This window comes from Scyliorhinus torazame, chromosome 8 (assembly GCF_047496885.1).
Source record: "Scyliorhinus torazame isolate Kashiwa2021f chromosome 8, sScyTor2.1, whole genome shotgun sequence".
NCBI classification, from domain to species: Eukaryota; Metazoa; Chordata; class Chondrichthyes; order Carcharhiniformes; family Scyliorhinidae; genus Scyliorhinus; species Scyliorhinus torazame.
The window spans coordinates 252872972-252893059 of record NC_092714.1 but is presented as its reverse complement, the minus strand read 5'-3'; the positions used below and the strand labels follow the sequence as shown (position 1 = coordinate 252893059).

The window sequence follows — 20088 nt, the reverse complement described above, 5'->3', positions numbered from 1 at the left end:
CCCACAAGTCCCAAAAGATGCGCTGTTGGGTAATTTGGACATTCTGAATTCTCCCTCTGTGCACCCGAACAGGCGCCGGAATGTGGAAACTGGGGACTTTTCACAGTAACTTCATTGCAGTGTTAATGTAAGCCTACTTGTGACAATAAAGATTATTATTATTAAAAGGAAGAACCAAACCACCTGCTTGTGTCACAGAATCTTTTACATTCACCTAGGACAGATAGAGCTTTTTCCATCCAGAAGACAGTACCCCCCACAGTGTACTTACTGGTCCTCTGTACTGAAGTGACAGCTGAGATAATATCCTCATTGGAGCGTTGATCAGGACAGGAAATCCTAATTGCAACGACAACCACTCCCTCCCCCTCCCAAGCCCACAGTTCTTTAGTTGCCCTTTAAATGCAGTGCAGTGTTCGATTTCAAGTATACCATAAATAACAATAGAGTAATTTACTTAGAGCAGGAAGGAGGAACCAAGATAAGAACTTTCACAGAGGGATCCTCAAATCCTTTCAACAGAAGAAAAAAATTGAACTGGAGGGCAAAGTATATATGGCTTTTCATTTATAGTAAGGGTGACCTTGGACAAAAGTTTTTAGATATTTGTTTTTACCCATATACAGTAGCTTTTTGCAGTAAGAATTATCCAAAGAAAAGTCATACTGGTCTCCAAAACGTTAACTGTTTCTCCACTGATACAGCCAGAATAGAGTTTTTTCAGCGCTTTATTAATTTTAGAATTATCTTGGAATTTCACAACAATGAACCAACAGTTAAAATCTCTTATGGCAAGGTTTCTTCCAAAGCAAATAGACCAATCTAAGACTCTGATAATTCTGCAGGGAGTTCAAAATTATATTACTGCAACATTATAAAATCAGTCATAGAAAAAAATGGAGATGCCATCAAAGCTCCACAAAGTTGTCATAATCAGGCTGTCTTTAACGATCTGGGTCAAAAAAAGATACTTCAGCACAACAAATGTAAAGATGCCTCAAGTTAGAGCAATACTACAAGCAATGCACAAATTCTACATCTTGATTGCAAATGGTTAGTCTCCACAACTGTTGCATTAACGCAAGCGGACTGTCCACCTATCAAGAACCGCAACATTTAAATTGTGACCCATCTCCAAATCAATTCTGCATCACTGGAAAATCTTCTTTACAACAAAATCTGAACACCTGATATATGGCTTGGTCTCAAATATTGTGCAGCAATTCTGTGAAGCTCCTTGGAATGTTTTACTATTTTAAAGGTGCTACATAAATGCATATTGTTGTCCCTGAAGAAATTGATTTCGTTACCATTCAAGGTAACCGGAACTGGAAAAATTGCCAATTGTGTCTTTCGGATGATTATTGTAACGTTCAGGCAACAGCTCAGAAAAACAAAAAATAGCAAACTGCGGGCACCTCAGTTCAATGCCTGGCATAGATTTCTTGCACAGGGAAATGCAATTGTAGTTCAGAGCTGATTACACATTTTGTCAGTATTTCCATCAGTGACTGTGCAGCTCTGCAGGTTGGATTACTGCACCTACATTTATCTGCAAATTATGTGTATTGAATATGTCTGTACATAACATGTATTTGTCTGTGTTGTATGTCATTGTAGACAAGATCGGTTTGTCAAAAATGTAGTTTTCCTTCAAAAGAAATCACTTAATTGAACCATCCAGTCTGCAAAGTAGACAGAGCACCTTTAGCCTTTCAAATATCAAATTATCAAAGATTATCAGCAATTTAAAATGTCACAGATGAGGCAACAATTTTATTTTCCAGATTACAGAAAAAGTGGCTTTATAACATCAGATTTAAAACGTATGTTGAACTTACAAGACCCTGGCACCAAACATATACTTACACAAGAGGTTGGCATGTGAAGGTATGTTTGGAGTAGCAACTCAAAAGCACGGTACTGTGTTCTACAACCCACAACTGAATATAATAAAATGACAAACAAAGTTAAATAAAAGTCACCTTGAACTATCTTCTGTTGTACCAGTAGAGGAATTTTAAAAAGGCTCCAACTGCCCTGACCACAAATTCATCAGAACACAAAAGCAAATGGAGTGGGAACAAGAAGCTGTTACAGTTACATTGATTCACAAAATATATTAGAAAAACAAATGAACTACATTTACATGAATGAGTTTGAAAGGCTTCTGACATTCAGGGCTATTCTCATTTTAACTGTAATCGGCTAAGTGGTTATGTCTCACGTCATAACAAAGTTTACGCTGTTCACCTAGTCCTCTTTTAAAAAACACAATCAAATTTATTTATACATGTCAGAAAATAGACTGGGAAATTACTGCTTTTTGATATCTCATTGGAGTTTAAGCATTTCCTCATGGATAAGATCAATATTCTGGTCAGCTCTGCCCCCCTGTCAGTCACACAGGATGTCCTGTCTCCCTATAGTACTGATTAAGCACTGCAGCAGTCCTATTTTACCAGTCTAAATGCAACAAATATCTGCATACAAATTGCTCCAACATAAACAATAAGATAGCCCCCTATAACATTGTCCATTGTCACAGAGCTGGGCTACTACAATTAGACTGAAAACAGTGGTGCAACTGTCAGAATGTGAAATTTTATCCTCCACCAAACACAAGAGCATGAGATAGTCTAACAGCATTTTATCAAGTATTTTACCTCCCTGTATGTTGATTCTACATGCAACATTCACAGCAGCAGACAGGGATGAGTGAAGCTTGGACTATGCTCCAATTTAGGCACCAACACATTGTGTTAATCAGTATGTAATAGTGGGATTCACCTCAAACTTTGTTTTAAGAAACAATTCATGGAATTGTCCATAGAAATTTACAAGAACCATACAGCTTCCTATTTGCATAGAAAGACAAAACAGTTAAGTTTATTCTACTCAGTGGTTCATTATACAAGTGTGTACACAGTTAATTCTGTATAAATAAATGGTCGTGTACAGGGTGATTCAATAAAGATAGGTGGTAGCGTGTAGAAGTTTACTTGGTGCATGTTTGTTCACATACATACCCAGTAATATAGCACATGGTCAACACGTCTGTACACACCAGGTGTTTTAATAAAATCATACGAAGTGTATATACACTGATTCAGTACAAATGAATCAGCATCGGCTTGTATATAAGGCGATTCAATGTGTGAGGATGTTTACATGTGGTGATTTGGTACAGGTAGATGGGAAAGTAAGCCTTTTATGTGTACATGCTCATTTGGTAGATTTGGTACACAAATACACGGAATGTTTCCAAATGGATGTACACAAGGGATTCTGAGAAAGGCAAATGGGTAACATACAAGGCTCTGTTTAGTAGGTGTATAACATTTTTCATAATGGGATTAGCTTGACCAAGATTTGTTTGGAGCATATGGTAGAAACAAAGCACAAGCTAATAGGAGATATCATCCCATTGCACAGCTTTGTCACAGAGTGGGGAATTAGTAAGAGTAATTTTTGAAAATGCACATAACTTGAACAGGAGCAGTCAGCCAAAAACATATTCTGTAAAGAATTCTTTAGTTATGAAACACGATGAAGATATTCCAAAGTAACGATTTGTTAGATTTCCCTAAATAAGGAATTTAACTTAGGAGAATGCTCAGAACCAGCCTGTAAAACCATTTAATTGCCTCACCGTAGGAAATACGGGGAAAAGCACAGCAAGTGTGTTTTGAAGATAATCAGGTTTAAAATATTTAACTGTCGTGAAAAATACTATTGTTGACAAATGTCATTTAAGACAAGTTGGTTCCAGAACCACTTCATAAAACAGAAAAACAATTTCTTCATTGATTAAAATAAACAATGTTTAAAAACGCTCGAAAGTCATGCGTTTGAGATGAAAACAAAAATCAACAGTGAAATGGACTAGGTATAAATGGTTAACATCTGATGCCTTTTCATGTTAAAACTACAGAAGTAGACAACATTTATCAAAGTTAAGGCACAGTCCCCATCATGCATCTATGGGCAAAGCACTACGCTGACTTAGGCTTGAAGCAACTAAACTGATCGAGAAAGCACAAACACAGGCAGGAAAGGACTGATATTCTCATTTAACATGAACCTTTTGAAAAACCTCCCCTTGAAAAGACATTTCGCTGGCTTACTGTATAATTGTAACATGTTTGTTTTTGGCTCATCATTTTATACATTTCACATCAAGGACACTTGAATAAAGGGGGCGGAGTAAAGGTTGGAGGTCAAACAAAAATGCACACACTTTCTCTTAAAGTCACAAGAATAAAACAAAACCCCATATCGAAGTTTGGAGTATAAATGGCAGCATTTAACAATCCTTCTTGGGGGGGGGGGGGGGCAGAAACAAATCTTTTTTTAAATTCTCACCCTACGGTTTGAAAAAGCTGTCGGAACTCTACAGCAAGCTATCAATTACATGTTTAACCAACCTATCAAAAATCATATTGGAGCCAAAGCCTGTATTTATGGTGTGGACATCAGTCCAATGATGTGCCATTGTTATCTGCAGGGACATAATAATTAATTCAGGTCAATATATATTTAGTGCAACAATGGAGATTGGAACACATTCACCAGCCAGGGTGAAGTGGAGTTATCTCTCAGGAGTTTAGGGAAATGTAGCATGAAGAACTAAGTCACATGTTACATTTGAACTTGTATTCACATGCAGGGTGGATCTGGGGGGGGGGGGGGGGGGGGGGGGGTCATGTATTTCTTGAAATCTAAACATCACAAAAAACTCACTGCAAGGGGCAAAGACAATGCAAGAATAAATCAGTTTAGCTGCGATAGGCCCAGTCTCCAGGTAACAAGACAAATTTCATATTTGATTCTGAACATTGTTAGGAACTCCAAAATTCATGCCTATTGCACTGGTAACAGGGCCCACAACAGCCTTTGGTGAAGGCATCCGACAGGCTGATTTTTATCTCATCCCAAATACCACAGCCACCTTTCCATCATATAGGTTTCTTCTAGCTTCCATCCAAATCTGACCAGAGCAAAAAAACTGCAGACATGCACCCCATCAGAGATAAGCATTTACCACTCTTGTATGGCTACAGTTTTTCCAAATCTCACATTCATAAGACTGCAAGGAGAGCCTCTCAAAAGGGTCAGCCACAACCTTTTTTGCTCAACTCTGATCAGTAGATAGTGATGAGAGTAGAGTGGTTTAGGGGTGAGAATAGATTTGTGATTTTCACAGTTTTTTTTCTCCTCGGAGATTTCCCAATTTTTCAAATCCAGCTTCATGAAGCTTTTGCTTTCCTCGCACGTGGTGAGGTTCCACTTTCTGTCTTCACTGTTCCATTTGATGTATTAGCTGTAAACACACATTATAAAAATAGACACGCATTAGATCCATATTTATTTAGAGATGGAATGGGCTAGAGACCTAGCACCCTTTACTTGTCCTCGCAACCCAAGATCTTATTTTCCTCCATTTGATCGCTTAGTTGATTTGACTCAGTACACTGGAACTTCCATCCATGAAAAACAGGAAGTCATGCTGCACCTCGACAGGAAAACCCCTCAACAGCCTAGAGGCAGTCATTTTCACATAATTGTTACGCCGCACGAGACCATTTGGCCCACTGTCTTCGCACCGGCATTCCAAACAAGCATCATGATTTAGTCCTATTCCCCTACCTTTTCCCCGTAATACTGCATATTGTTTCTATTCAAGTAGACATGTAATTCCCTCTTGAATGCTTTGATTGAACCTGCCTCCACCACACTTGCAGGCAGTGGTTTCCAGACCCAAACCACTCGTGTGAAAAAGTTTTTTTTCCACAACACATTTACTTCTTTTGCAAATTGCCTTAAATCTATGCCTTCTCGTTCTTCATCCCTTTATGAGCAAGAACAGTTTCTCCTTATCTACTCTGTCCAGCCTAATGATTTTGAACATCTCTATCAAATTTCCTCTTAGCTGCCTTCTCGCCAAGGAAACACTCCCAATCTCTCCAATCTATCCTCAAAATGAATATGTCTCATCCATGGAAGCATTCTTATAAACTTCTTCTGCACTCTCTCCAATGTGTTCACATCCTTCCTCTAGTGTGGTGCCAAGAACTGTACACAATATTCCAACTGAGATCAAACTAGTCTCTTGTATAAGTTCAGCATAACCTCCTTGCTCTTGTAATCTATTATCCTATTAATAAAGCCTAGAGAATATTAACTGTTCTCTCCACTTGCCCTGCTACATTCAATGATCATTGCACATTTACACCCAGGTCCCTCTGTTCCTGCACCCGTTTAAGAATTTTACTCCTCATTTTATATTGTCTCTCCATGTTATTCCGACCAAAATGCATCCTTCTCCACCAACTTGTCTATGTCCTTAAGTTCTACACTGTCCTCCTCACAGGTTCCAATACTTCCAAGCTTTGTGTCTTCCGCTCACTTTGAAACTGTCCCCTGATCACCAAGATCTAGATCATTAATGTGTATCAGGAAAAGTAATATCAACCTCGGGAATACTACTACAAATCATCCTCCAGCCCGAAAAATACCCATTGACCATTACTCTCTGCTTCCTAGTATTCGCCAATTTTATTATACTTTATGTAAGCTTCAAAAACATAACAAGAGTGACTGAAAAGTATCAAGTCCATAGGAACTGTTTTTCATTAGAGAAACCCATCTAGGGATGTGCTAAAATACCATTTGGTATAGGCACATCATTCGGAAGCATAGCATTGTCACACAACAGCTGCAAATTTAGAGACAGAATGCAACAAAATCCCTCCGAGTTTAGATGTGAGTAATGAAGGATTCTAAATCTACAGTAATATTAAACGCAGATAGACAAAGAGAACTGGAGTCAACTGGTGCAAATACAAGTTAATATTTTTCACAAGCATTTGATATTTGCTTCATAATAGTCAACTATTTGTAAGAATCAAGGTGAGTTATTGGACTGGTTTCGCTTTTAAACCATACTTTCTAACTGGCATAAATCATTTAGTTATTACAGATTGGGTATAACACATTCTAATCACTTCACTAAACAGAAAATATAACTCTGCTGAACAGTAGTGATAGGTTAAGCAGTTGAAAAATGATTATTGGAAGACATTTGTGACCACAAAAAAATGGAGCAAATTGAAAAGGAGTTGTGGAGTAGTTATTCGTTAAAATCACTTCATAAGTTTGGCAAATTAAATTATGGAGGTGATCATTTCTTCACTTAGCACTGCTGTACTAAACAAGACTACTTCAGTTCCTCAGGCAGCCCTGGTGGTAACCTTCAATGATAGGAGGTATTATGCACAAACTGCACAAGTGGTTGTCCACAGCACTGTCTGCCCTGGGGAATTGACACAAGTCTACATATGCAAATAACTTTCCCCCTCTAGATCTTCAATGGCACCACTCATAGTAAACCATTTTTAAAAAAATTTTTTAAAGTAAGGGACAGGAGATTTAACACAAATGATTCTGGTAATGAGCAGATATATTCTTTCACGACATTAGACTGTAAAAGTCAGGAACTGAACAGAGTATCATATTACTCAGCGGTGGATGCAATGTGATCCAAACGTACCAAAGTACATAAAAGGACACTGTGGCCTGAGACCAACTCTATTACTGATGCATACTGTGCGTGCCTACAAAATGAGGTACCACATAACATGATAGAGGCTTGTACACAGACAATGAAGAAGGCTCATTTGAGTGGATTTATTTTGTGTAAAGTTTAAATGGAACTACTCCACATAATGTGGCTCAAGCAGCATTACACACACTTCAGGAGACATCATAGAATTTACAGTGCAGAAGGAGGCCATTCGGCCCATCGGGTCTGTACTGGCTGGCTAAGTGAAGCCTTCCTACTCCTGCCTGGTTCTTACTCAATAGATCACCTTTTGGTATTTCATTCCTCTTTACTTGTTCTTTAAAAGGTAGCTGTTGAAATAAAGTTGTTGTTCCTCAGATCATTATTGGCCTCAAAATTATTGTCAGCTACAATAGCTGTAATAAAGCCTGGTCTGTGGCGTCTTATGAATGGCAACATAAGATCTGCAACGCATTTTAGATGCAGGCTATGAATTTCTAGAGTATCCTGACAGAAACAATCATATGTGCTGTATTTTCTGGGATTACTGCAAACTCAGCAATCTTGGCAGAAATTCAGGGTCTGAGAATCATGTTTAAATTTAACAAAATGCTCAAAGTGTCTCTGGTTTAGAAGGTTAAGTCGTGGAATGCAGGCTGTAGGAAAGAGGAAAAAGTAACAAATACTGACCCTTGCACTCCTTTTTTGAAGGCTTGTTCTTGGTATTAGCTACTTTCTTTCTGGGAATCTGATTCTGAGTGTGTTCCCTCCACTTCTTCAGCTGGAAGTTAATAAACTTCCACATCATCCACGCTTGTGTCAGGCAAATAGCTGCTAAGCAACTGATCCTATTCAAACATAAAAATAAATCCGTAGGTCAGTCAACTAAATATTTGTTCAAACTGAAACACTTGCACACAAACAAATGTAATCTAGAAAGTCGTATCATAACCATGTCATAATTGTTAGTACAACAGAATTTATCATTTGCGACATTCTATTTCAGCACCAAATTCATCTAGAAAGGGTCATTTCAGCAAAGCATCTTTTAATTTAAAAACAATATCGTTTTGGGTGCGTTGGTTGTGAAATGTATTTTGCGATGGAGTGCAGGGCCATTCTCCACAGTGACTGCCTAATTGCCAGGGCAATTGAGAACAGCGATACTCCTTTCCTGCAGAGAAACGTTTGTAAAGTTCCGAGGAAGAGCAACACCAGACAGTCATCATGTATCTCTTGGCGGCCAGTAACAGGTGAGCATTTTCTGAGGCTATTCAGTCAGCCACCTGCCTGCTATCCTGACTAGAAGATGATGGGAGACAGTGAATTCTCAAGGAGGAGGACATACAACAAAAGCTTTGGCTGTCCATTTAAAAAAACATTTTTTTAAAGCTCAGATCTATTGCCATGCATTTTACATTTGTTGCAGCTTTTAGGTCCTATATGAAAAACTAAAGCTAAATAAAAGGATAGACAAAATTACTGCTGACCTTTGTACATTGTTTCAATAACTTGCATTTTTGCACAGTGCCTTATCACATTTCTCAGAATCAGTCCAAAATTCCTTGCCTAGAATACGGAATTATTCTGAAATGCAGTTACTTCCATTATGTGGGTCAGTCGTGTACTAGACTTTGCAAACCGGAGGTTTCGTCAAAACATTCTGGGATCCTCAAAATAATGTATTGTGTTTACATAGGTAGCCAGAGGCAGGCTTGGAGAAAGCCAAGAGGAGCAGAGCGTGACAGCCACATGGCACAGAATGGGCTGTCTCACGAGGAGGGGTGCGTGCTTGGAAGTGCTAGACTAAGATTGCCATATCTGTAGGTAATCTGGCATCAAATACCTATTTTCTTTTAAAAAAGCATTATTAAACCATTCGTTACATGGAGCACATTGAAACTATGAGCATTATATAGCATTTTAATTTAGATTGTATGAGATACGGTAGAATATTGGATTAGTAATCCAGAGGCTTGAAGTAATGACCTGGAGTCACAAGCTCAAATCTCACCATGGCAGCTGGAAAATCCAAATTCATTTAATGAAATAAATCTGGAGTTTTAAAAAAAAGCTATAATCAATAATGCTGACTATGAAACAATCAGACGGTTCTAAAAATCTATCTGGTTCACTAATATACCTTCCAGAAGGAAAACAGCTGGCCTTAGCTACACACAACTTGTCACCGTAATGTGATTGACTCTCAACTGCCTTCTGATATCGAGATTCAATGGTAAAGCGATGAGCAATATATGCAGGCCTTTCCATGCATGCCCACATTCCATAAATTAGTAAGAAAAAGATGAATGGATTCTTCAACCAAAAAAGTTTGAGAACCACTGATACAGCCAACAATGGTTATTATGCACATAGCAAGAGGCTATGCACAAACAGCAAGGAGGCAAATGACCAATCGAGGAGCGTTAGCCAGGTGATAAACTTGTTCTCTCTGGATCCATGTCTGACACCAACAACAGTGCTGCACTCCTTCAATACTGCTGTGAAGCGTCAGTCTAGATTATGCGTTCTTCCGATCCCCGGATGGCAAATTTTATTTTCGCCAGCCTGAGAAATTCCACTAGATCGGACAGCCAATCTGCAGCGTTGGGCGGTGCTGCTGATCGCTAGCCGAGCAGGATTCTCCAGCGGGCGATCAAGGAGGCAACGGCCAGGGCAACCCCCCTCCCTGGCAGTTCACATTGGTTTTCCACTTCCAGAAAGAACCTGTTCATTTGAGTTCAGGTTAGGTGTGCTCAATGCACCACCTTTAACTATGTTAGGCTCAGCTGGGCAGCACATTCATTTTGATCGTCTGTATCCACCGTGAGAGGGAGAGTGAGAGTGGGCTCCGCCTCTGCAGGTCCTTTTTAACTTCCTCCACCAGACGTGTCAGCTTCCATTTATGGATCTGTGTCCATCATGGGCTATTTGGATCCCCAGGTAGCAGAATTTGGTCTGGGCCAATTTAAACAGCAGTCCCACCAGCTCTACCCCTCCCTCCTATGGGTTCACAGAGAAGATCTTGCTCTTACACGGGTGAAGCTTATTGCTGAGAAGGTGCCAAACACCTTTAAAAGTTTCATTTTATCCCTTCTATGCTGGTCCAGGGGTTTGAGATGTAGAGGGGCATCTCATCAACATGGAGTGAGACTCAATGCTCTCTGTCTCCACTTTGGATACTTTTCCACCCTTTGCCACTTTGAAGTCGACTGCCAGTTGCTCGTTTGCCAGAGCAAACAATAGCGGGGACAGAGGACATCCCTGCCTTGTGCCTCTGTGCAGCCGGATGTATTAGAAGTGGTGGTCTTTGTCCGTACACTCATCATGGGAGCACTGTACATCAGTTTCATCCAGAGGCGAATCCTAGCCCAAACCGTTCCAGTAGCTCTATGGGATACTTCCATTCGACTTGTCGAAGGACTTTTCTGCATCCAGGAAAATGATCACTTCTGGTGTTCTCTCCCCAGATGGGGTTATTACCACGTTCAGCAGGCGCCTGATGTTAGATGTTAGCCGTCTACCCTTGACAAAGCATGTCTGAACCTCCGTGACTATCTCTTGCACACAGCTCTCCAGCTGCCAAGATCTTTGCAACCGCTTAAGGAGTGAGATGGGCCTGTAGAACCTGCACTCCATCGGATCTTTGTCCTTTTTGGTTATCAGCAATATTGAGGCTTGGGCCAGTGTTGGGGGCAGGGTGCCCCTTACCAGCGAGTCTGTGAACATCTCCCGCAGGTGCTGATGCAAATTTTTTGTAGAAGTCCACCGGGAATCCATCTGGTCCCAGCGCCTTCCCTGTCTTCATGGAGTTGATACTCTCCATGACTTGCCCAGTTCTAGTGGCCCCGTCTCTTATCTTCCTCCACATCCGGCATTTCCAGTCTGTCGAGGTACTGCTTCATGTCAGAGTCCCCGTCCGGGAGTTCGACCGTGTACATCCCTCAGTAGAAGTTTGCGACGGCTTTGTTGATCTTTTCTGGCGCAGCAACTAGCCTGCCGCTTCGGTCTTTAACTTGAGCTATTTCCTTCATTGCTGTCTGCTTTCTCAGCTGCATCACAGTTTGGTATGGCAACTGCTCGGCCCAAGACTGTAAGAGACTACAGTGAGTCATGAACACATCAGAGTCCATCGTGCGAATCCGCCTCCCATCCACTGACTCTGTCTACACCTCCCGCTGCCTTGGGAAAGCAGGCAGCATAATCAAAGACCCCTCCCACCCGGGTTATTCTCTTTTCCAACCTCTCATCAAGCAGAAGACTAACAGATTAAAAAACAGCTTCTTCCCCGCATCTTCTCTACTGTTGTAGCTCTATACGCTGTACGCTTCACCCGATTTCTATGTATTTACATTGTGTATTTATCATACGCCCTATGATTTTCATGTATGGAATGAACTGCCTGGCCTGTACGCAGAACAATACTTCTCACTGTACCTTGGTACACGTGACAATAAATCTAATTTAAGGCACTGATTTTTTTCACAGAGTCGTTAAGTCACCTGACATTCCAGATGACAATCCTGATGGTGGTGGGGGGGGTTCCTCCCTTCCCCCCCTCCCACCCCCACCCCCCCTGCTGATTCAACCATATTTACCTTGTGGATGCGACCCTGTACTCCAGATTTTTCCTTTGTTTGGGGGCCATCCAAAATTGCTGTGATCACTGTACTTTCCATGTGGCAGTGTCCCTGCGCTCCAGTGTTTCCCTTTGTTGAGGGGCCATCAAAAATGACCACTGTTGATGTCAATGTTTTCGCTGCCAACATGTGCGACGTGTAGCCAGCATTTTAGCCATACACCCCCAGCTCCCCTTCTTGCCGCCGCCCCTCTCTTTCCCCCCCCCCCCCCCCCCCCCCCCCCCCAGGTCCCCTTCTTGCTGTCCCGTTCCCCCCCCCAAAAACCACCATATGCTCCCTTCCCTGTCGGGGGCGGTGCCACGACCTCCCCTTCACCCATGTTTCTCCTCACTGGCTTGCCAGCATCCCCTGGCATCAATCCCAGCCGTCCCCAACATGTGTTCTTTCTCTCCACTCTCCACCCTTCCTAAGCCTGTTTCAACATCTCTCCACTGAAACCCCCCCCCCTTTCCTGGTACTTGAAGCAAAGTTGAAAGCTAGGCAGTTCTGTCCCGCGCAAGTGTTGTTTTAACTTTAAAACAAGTGTGGCATCACTGTTGTTGCTGCTTTCCCAGCTCATGTTGACATTCCCCTTTAGTGTCCCTTGCGTTGCCACCAACATTGCCACTTCTGTTTCCGCAAAGGTGATTCGGTCACTAGGTCCCGACTGTTGCCTCTTGTGCTTCCAGTCAGCGCTCTTTTGTTCTCCAACGCCACCGTGAAGGGGGCCAGGGCATCTGTGATCACAGCCTTGACTGTCGCCAACATAATACAGCTTGCTGGCATCTCGGTGTTTCTAAAGCTCCTGAGTCATGATGTCCATCCACTCCCTTATCGGTGGATAGCCCAGCGTGGGTCCTGGCGGGCTAGCTCGTTTGGGTATGGTCAACTCCGACTCGCTCCTCATGTTCGCCGTCATCCCGTTCCTCCACTGCAGGCTTTGGCTGACTTTGCCAACCCTTCAGATCATTAGACCATGAGACATTGGAGCAGAATCAGGCAGTTTGCTTCTCCATTCAAACATGACTGATATGATTTGGTCCTGAGCTATTGCCAGTCATTTCTCGGCTGTTGCATTCTTTTACACCGCGTTCTCCGCGATCCCCTTCGCAGTTGTGGTGATCAAGCCGACTTCTCCCAAGATCCTCTTCAGTCACTGCTAACTGTTGTCCTCTGTTGGATGCCCCAATGTCCGGTAAAGTTGGGCACGGTATTGTCACCCGACTCAGAAGTTCCTCGAGCCTCAGCAGGGGGGAAACATTGTGAAGGCTTCTGCGGTGACGTTGGCCCCTTAGTGGTGGACCGAGACATTGGTTAGCTTTTTGACCAACAAATTGGTTAGCTTTTTTGGCCAACAAATTTAAGAGCAGTGGCAGGTGATTGCTGAGGATTTGGAGAAGGCAATGGAGGGGGGCTTTGGCCCCAATTCGGGCAGCCATGGATAAGATGGATCGGCGGATAGAGGTACAAGTGGCGACAATATAGAAAGTGGAGGTGGCGCACTCCCTCTGACCTTAGCGGGATGGTGAAGTTGAATATTCTCCTGAGATTTTTGTTTTTGTTCCAGTGTCTCCCAGTCTTTCTTCCCAAGTCTTTCTGTTGAAGGGTCAATAAATTTGGTATCTGTTTTTGTTTGGGCTGTTTGGGTTGGTAAGATTCCTCTGGTTCGTAGGACATTTTTGCAAATGGACAGGATTAGGTGCCACCTAAAACAGGTTAGGTTGGCACTACCTAATCTGTTATGTTACCACTGGGTGGCAAATATTGATACAGTGAAGAGGTGGTTCAAGGATCCAGATTCTATATGGGAGCGGATGGAGAAGGTTTTGTGCATAGGGTCGAGTCGCAGTGCCCGGGTTACTGCACATTTCCCGTTTTCCCCTGCCAGATTCTCTTCGAGCCCAGTGGTGATAGCGACTTTGAGGATTTGGAAACAGTTTAGGCAATACTTTAAACTGGGTTCTATATCACTGCTGGCTCCGATTTGCAGGAACCATAGTTGTGTGCCGTCTGGATTAGAGTCATCATTTAGCGAATGGGAAAGGGAGGGTTTGGAGAGGTTTAGGGACCTGATTTTGGAGGGTAGGTTCACAAGCCTAAATGAGTTGCTAGAGAGGTTCCTGCTTCTGAGGGGGAAATGTATTCAGTTACATGATTTTTTATTATTTTTTTTAAATGAAAGGAGCTTCTTTCACTCGCCCTAGTACCACTGCATTGACTTATGGATAGGGTCCTATCGTTAGCCAAGTTAGGGGAGGGTAAGATTTTGGATGGTCATGGGAAAAATGTTGGCCATGGAGCAGGCATCGTTGGAGGAAGTAAAGAGGAAGCGGGATGGTGAGCTGGGTTTGGTTTTTGAGGGGGGAAGTGTGGAGTGAGGCTCTTCACAGGGTCAACTTCACCTCCTCATGTGCGTGGTTAAGCCTGATCCAATTCAAGGTGGTGCACAGGACGCACCTGACTAGGGCGGGTATGAACGGGTTCCTCCCAGGAGTGGAGGACAGGTGTGAGTGGTGCTCCAAAGGGCTGACTAATCACACGCACATGTTTTGGTCTTGCCCAAAGCTTGTTAGTTTCTGAGACTCCTTTTTTTGATACAATGTCAGCCATTTTGGGCATTCAGCTGGAGCCATGCCCATTTTTAGAGTATCGAACTCACCGGTGCTGCAGACAGGGCCAAGGGCAAATGTCCTAGCCTTCGCCTCATTAATAGATCTGAGGCGAGTTCTGCTTGATTGGGGGAACCTGATGGAATTTTTCCACCTGGAAAAGATCAAATATACCATGAGGTGATCGGTGGAAGGGTTCTACCCAAGGTGGCAGCACTTCTTTTCCTTTTTCAGGGAACTGATGATCATCAGCTGTTAGTCAGGAGGGGGTTTGTCTTTTTATTTTTTAATTGAGGTTCTGCCTTCTCTATGGGGGTCAGAGAGGGGAGAGGGAGATTGGATAGTACAGGGTTGGGATTTGTCGTATTTTTTTGTTATGAAAATCTTGTTTGAATAAAAAAAAAAAATTTCAAATCTTTGCTAAAGACAAAGGAACATAATGGCTATCAGATCCAAAGACCATAAGTATAATTGCCTAGACCAGGTTTTGCAAACTCGGGGTCACGACCCGCAGGTAGGTCACGGGCAGGTGCCGGGAGGGTTGCAGACCAATCCATTGTGGCGTTCCCAAATGGAGGAAGAAGTCCCCAACCTTTTAAGAATGCCAGCCGCGGGGAGGCAGCTGCACGTTGGAGGGCTCCCGTTCGGGAACGGCAGTGTCGGGGGTTTACGCCCGGTCCTGGGGCCAGCGAAGGCAGTAAAAGTCGGGAGACAGCACAGAGGAGGGGAATGTCGAAGACCAGCAAACAAAACAGCCGTGAAAAAAGCAGCTGAAAGTCCGTCGGAGAGGGGAAAGGTCACCGCGGGGTCAGTAAAGAAAATGGAGGCTGGAGCACCAGGGGAGGCCGCATTGCTTACGGCTGAAGAAATAACTACGGTGATGGCTGCGGAATTCGAAAGGCAGTTTGCAAAATGCATGGAGACGGTGAGGAAGGAGATGAGGGAGGTTTTGAGTGCGCCGGTGGAGGAGGCGATTTCCCCGGTGATGAGGGCGGTGACGAGCGCAGTGGCGGAGGTGTGAGAGCAAGGGGAGGCGCTGAAGGAAGTGGAGGAGACGTTATTGCAGCACGGTGATCAACTTGCCTCGTTGGGGAAGGAGATGCGGAAGTTGATGGACGTTAACAAGGATCTTCGAGGAAAAATGGAAGACCTGGAAAACAGATCTAGGCGACAGAATTTGAGGATTGTGGGGCTGCCCGAAGGAGTTGGAAGGACCGAAGCAGACTGAGTATTTTGCCGCGATGCTGGCAAAACTATTGGGGGAGGGGGAGGATCCCTCCTGATATGAACTGGATCGGGCTCACGTGGAGGCCTGTAGCAAAGGCGAGTGAGCCGCCAAGGGCAGTGACTCTGTGCTTCCGTAGGTACAGTGTGAAGGAGAAGGTCCTGAGCTGGGCCAAGCAGAAGCGGGTGGTGCAGTGGGCTGGAGCTGGTATACCAGGACTTTACGGTGGAGCTGGCGAGGAGGCGGGCTGCCTTCAACCGGGTGAAGAGGGTACATTAGCAAGGTGCAGTGCGGCATTGTATATCCAGTGAAGCTGAGGGTGACTTATAAGCTCAGGGACTTTTATTTTGGAACGGCGGAAGCAGCGGAGGAGTTTGCGAAGGCAGAAGGACTGTGGCAGAACTGACAAATTGAGAAATGGCCATGTGCTGATGTAACCTCATGACTGTATTTTCTTCTTTTTTGTTTCACTGCGTGCGGGTGTAGGGGCTAAAGGAGCCAATGTTGTATATATTTGGACAAGGGAAGGCATGGGAATTTCAATCGAAATGAGGGCTCTTTGGGATGTAGGTGGATATGCGGGGTGTGTGCGCTAGAAGGGGATCTCTGGGCTTTCCTAGGGCCGGGCAAGGGGGAAAGGGACCCGGGTGGGGGCCTCCGCGCTGGCCGGTTTAAGCCGGCCAGTGAACGGGAGTGAGGTGGGGGGAGGGGCTGCGGCCATCGGAGCCTGGCAGAACAGGGTCCGAGTGGTCTAGACGGGTTGGAAAGTTGGGGGGAAGGAACCGAGGTTGGGAGAGTGAGTTTTATAGAGGCAGTGGACCGGAGGAGTTGGAGACTGGGGGGGGGGGGGGGGGGGGTGTACAACTCTTGAGTATCATGTACGGTACTCTTTCAGAGGCTGGATGGCGTTGAGTGTGTGTGTGTGTGGGGGGGGGGGGGGGGGGGGGGGGGGGGAGTGGACTCTATAGGTCAATGGTGACCATGGGCGGTCCCGGACTCCTTTTTCTCCTATGTTTTTTGTTTCCACCGTGGGAGGATTTGGTTTATTGGATGCATATATTGACAGGTGGGCCGTTGTTTGGGGTGGTGGGAGGATGGGATCATTGGTATTGTTAAGGGGATTGATTTTGTATTTGTTACCATTTACTGTCTGTGGGTGGGGTGTACATTTTTGAAGGAAAATGTGAAAATGGAGAATAAAATATATATATATTTTTTTTAAAAAGAATGCCGGCCGCGGGCAGTCAGTGATTGGTTGCAGCATTTGAGGGGGCAGGCGGCACGAGGCTGGGCTGTGTGGTCACCACGTACGTGCGCGCAGGGGGACTAGGGGATGATGGGCATTCACATGGATGTACGATGCTAACAGTGGTGGCCCCAGTTTGGAGCTGCACTCTGGTGCTCATCCTCTGCACGATGCTCGGCTCGTCCCCTGCCACCGATCGGCAGTATGCAACCTGCTGCCCCGTGGTCAAGCTGTTCAACGTCCGGCACAATGGTCGCTTGCACTCCCACAATGCGAAGTACTGGTCGGGAAGTGGTCAGCAGTATGTGACTGGGATGGACGCAGCTACTGGAGAGTGAGAGGGAAGCCAGGACACGTTTGTCAACGAGGAATATCGAACATACGAGGCCAGTCAATGCGGCTGACACATGTGAACACTGGAAAAACCTACATAGTCATCACTTTGTGTCGCCACTGTCTGGAAACCAGGAAGTAAGTGTTTTTGGTGAGAATGGGGAAGTAGATGACTTGGATGTTTGGTTACTGCAATGCAGTGGAACCAGTAAGAAATATTGTGACATTGTACGTGTTTGACAAGTTACTTCATCTCGTATAAAGTCATAGTTTGTAAAGTAAAAACAAGATTTTACTTTTTTCTATACTTGTTTAAATTTCTAATGGGAATATATTTAAAACAGTGTGTGTAAATGTAAAGATGCACATGTTCAACTGAAATGATTTTAGGTTTTAATTTTCAGTAGTAAAACGTCATAAACTTGGTGAAATCAGGTATTGGAAATAAAGTTTCAAAGTAAAAAAAGAATGCCGGCCGCTCCAGCCTTTAATTATGAAAGATGGAGTCGTTCCACTAGAGGCAGCGGCAGAGAGGTGGTCACATGCCCAGCACGTACACTGATGGCATGCACCCTGTATGTCCGTACTTTGGGCGCAAAATCATGGGAGGACTGATTCCTCCATTTTGCAGCTGCCAGCAAGCAAACAGGATTGCGTGAAGAACTGAAGATGGATTATTTTGTAATAAGGTAGAGAGAGCCAGAGACACAAACAGGCCAGGATCCAACAATTGAATCTGATGGCGAGAGCTTCTCAGGAGAGTCCACGGCAGAACAAAGCAGCGTTGGTGTGAGCAGTATCCAGGGCTCCAGGGTCTCTGGTGAACAAATTAGAAGAAACTGAAATCGGGACTAAAGCAGTATAAAGATGATTTCTTGAGGTGTGGCTTTAATTGTGCCAATGCAAATTAGGATGCAAAGCCCATGTGTGTTATGTGCAGAGAAGTACTGGTAAAAGAAAGTTTAAAACCTTGAAATCTTCAAAGGCATAGCAAGTTCGAGGACAAACCTCTTGATGTTTTTTCTAAGGATGCAGCAAAAGCTTAACACCAAAGGTCCTTCGCAGAAATGTAACACTGAATGCCAAAGCAAGTGAGGTCATGAGGACCAGCAGCTCACCTGCCGCCTTAGAGGTAAGCAATAATGTTATGTCGTGAAGGTCAGCCGGCTGGTAAAAGTGTGTCCCGGAAAAGAAGTTTGAAAGACACTGGCAAAGACTGACCAGTGAACTCCAGTTCAATTACACAAAGGCAGGGGTTCTAAGTTAGCCAAGGGAGCTGCCCAACATGCGTTTGTCTGTCGGTTTGCGCGAGTGTGCTTTGAGAAACAGCTTCTGAAGTTTCCCCGCACTGAAGGTGATACAGTAACCCAGGCAGAGCCCCTGCAAAATAGCCCATCTTGACTGGGAATGTCGCTCAGGCAACAGAAGGATCGCAGCCAGAAAAAGATCTGACATCTCTCTACCCAACACCTAAACAGAAAAATCAGTGACTGAAACCAACGTGCATCGGCCGCAATGCTCATCGGCTACTCCTCGCAATTCAAGGACTGTACCATATAACTTTTGTTAATATTTACTTAATATTGGACTCAATTCTTACTTCTAATCCATACAAGTATAGATGCGTGGGTTTTACCATCTCTCCTTACCTTTTTAGTCATTAATAAACTTACTCTAACTTAACCCAAAAAAGCCTGGTTAAATTGGCTCCTTTTTAAACTTAATTATTGGGTCTGAAAAAGATATCGACTGGAAAGGGTACCTTGTCAGATTACCTTTGTTTCGACCAACAGGGGATTGGTTGAATAAAGACGTGGAGCCAGTCATCCCCCCTCACGGATTTGTACAATTTGGGAGTATTCCAGTGGTACGGTGACAAATCAAGAGGTCTTGCCTGGGCCAACCACCTTTGGGGGACCTCACCCAGGGCTGTTGTCGCACAAGGTATCAAATAGAACTCACGAGTAAGTAGGTTATAGAAAGGTTTGGCTAGAATTAAGAGGTGAATAAAAATTCTTCACCTTTCCAAAAATTGGCAGAGGATAATGATTGTTTTCTCAACATTAAGAAAGCATCTGATATTGTATATTAACTGACTTGAGACATAATAGATTGAGAAATGTTGAAAACATGTTCAGATGGTAGTGTCAGAAATGAGGGACATTAAAGGGATCAACAGTGAATAAGGTTAAAAACAAAACAGGGCGGCACGGTGGCGCAGTGGTTAGCATTGTTGCCTCACAGCGCCAAGGACCAGGTTTGATCCAAGCCCCAGGTCACTGTCCATGTGGAGTTTGCACTTTCTCCCAGTGTCTGCCTGAGTCTCACCCCCACAACCCAAAAAATGTGCAGGGTAGGTGGATTGGCCGTGCTAAATTGCCCCTTAATTCAGTAAGAAAATAATTGGGTACTCTAAATATATATTTTTTAAATAAATAAATAAAGCACAACACTAGCAGGCACCTGGAAGAATAATGAGATGCGATTTGCCC

The 20088-nt window shown here is 43.8% G+C and overlaps 1 protein-coding gene across 5 annotated transcripts in view; it reads right to left on the bottom strand.

The window, feature by feature from the left end:
- Window positions 1-1747: 1747 nt before the first annotated feature.
- LOC140428542 (translocating chain-associated membrane protein 1-like 1) overlaps window positions 1748-20088 on the bottom strand; it is a 112110-nt gene continuing 93769 nt past the window's right edge. For all 5 annotated transcript variants that reach the window (XM_072515134.1, XM_072515131.1, XM_072515135.1 and 2 more), the window contains 2 exons: window positions 8255-8412; window positions 1748-5323 (listed from right to left, as the gene is read on the bottom strand). In XM_072515134.1, coding sequence (XP_072371235.1) covers window positions 5250-5323; window positions 8255-8412 — 232 coding nt within the window. In that variant the 3' untranslated portion in view covers window positions 1748-5249. The remainder of the gene's footprint in view (window positions 5324-8254; window positions 8413-20088) is intronic.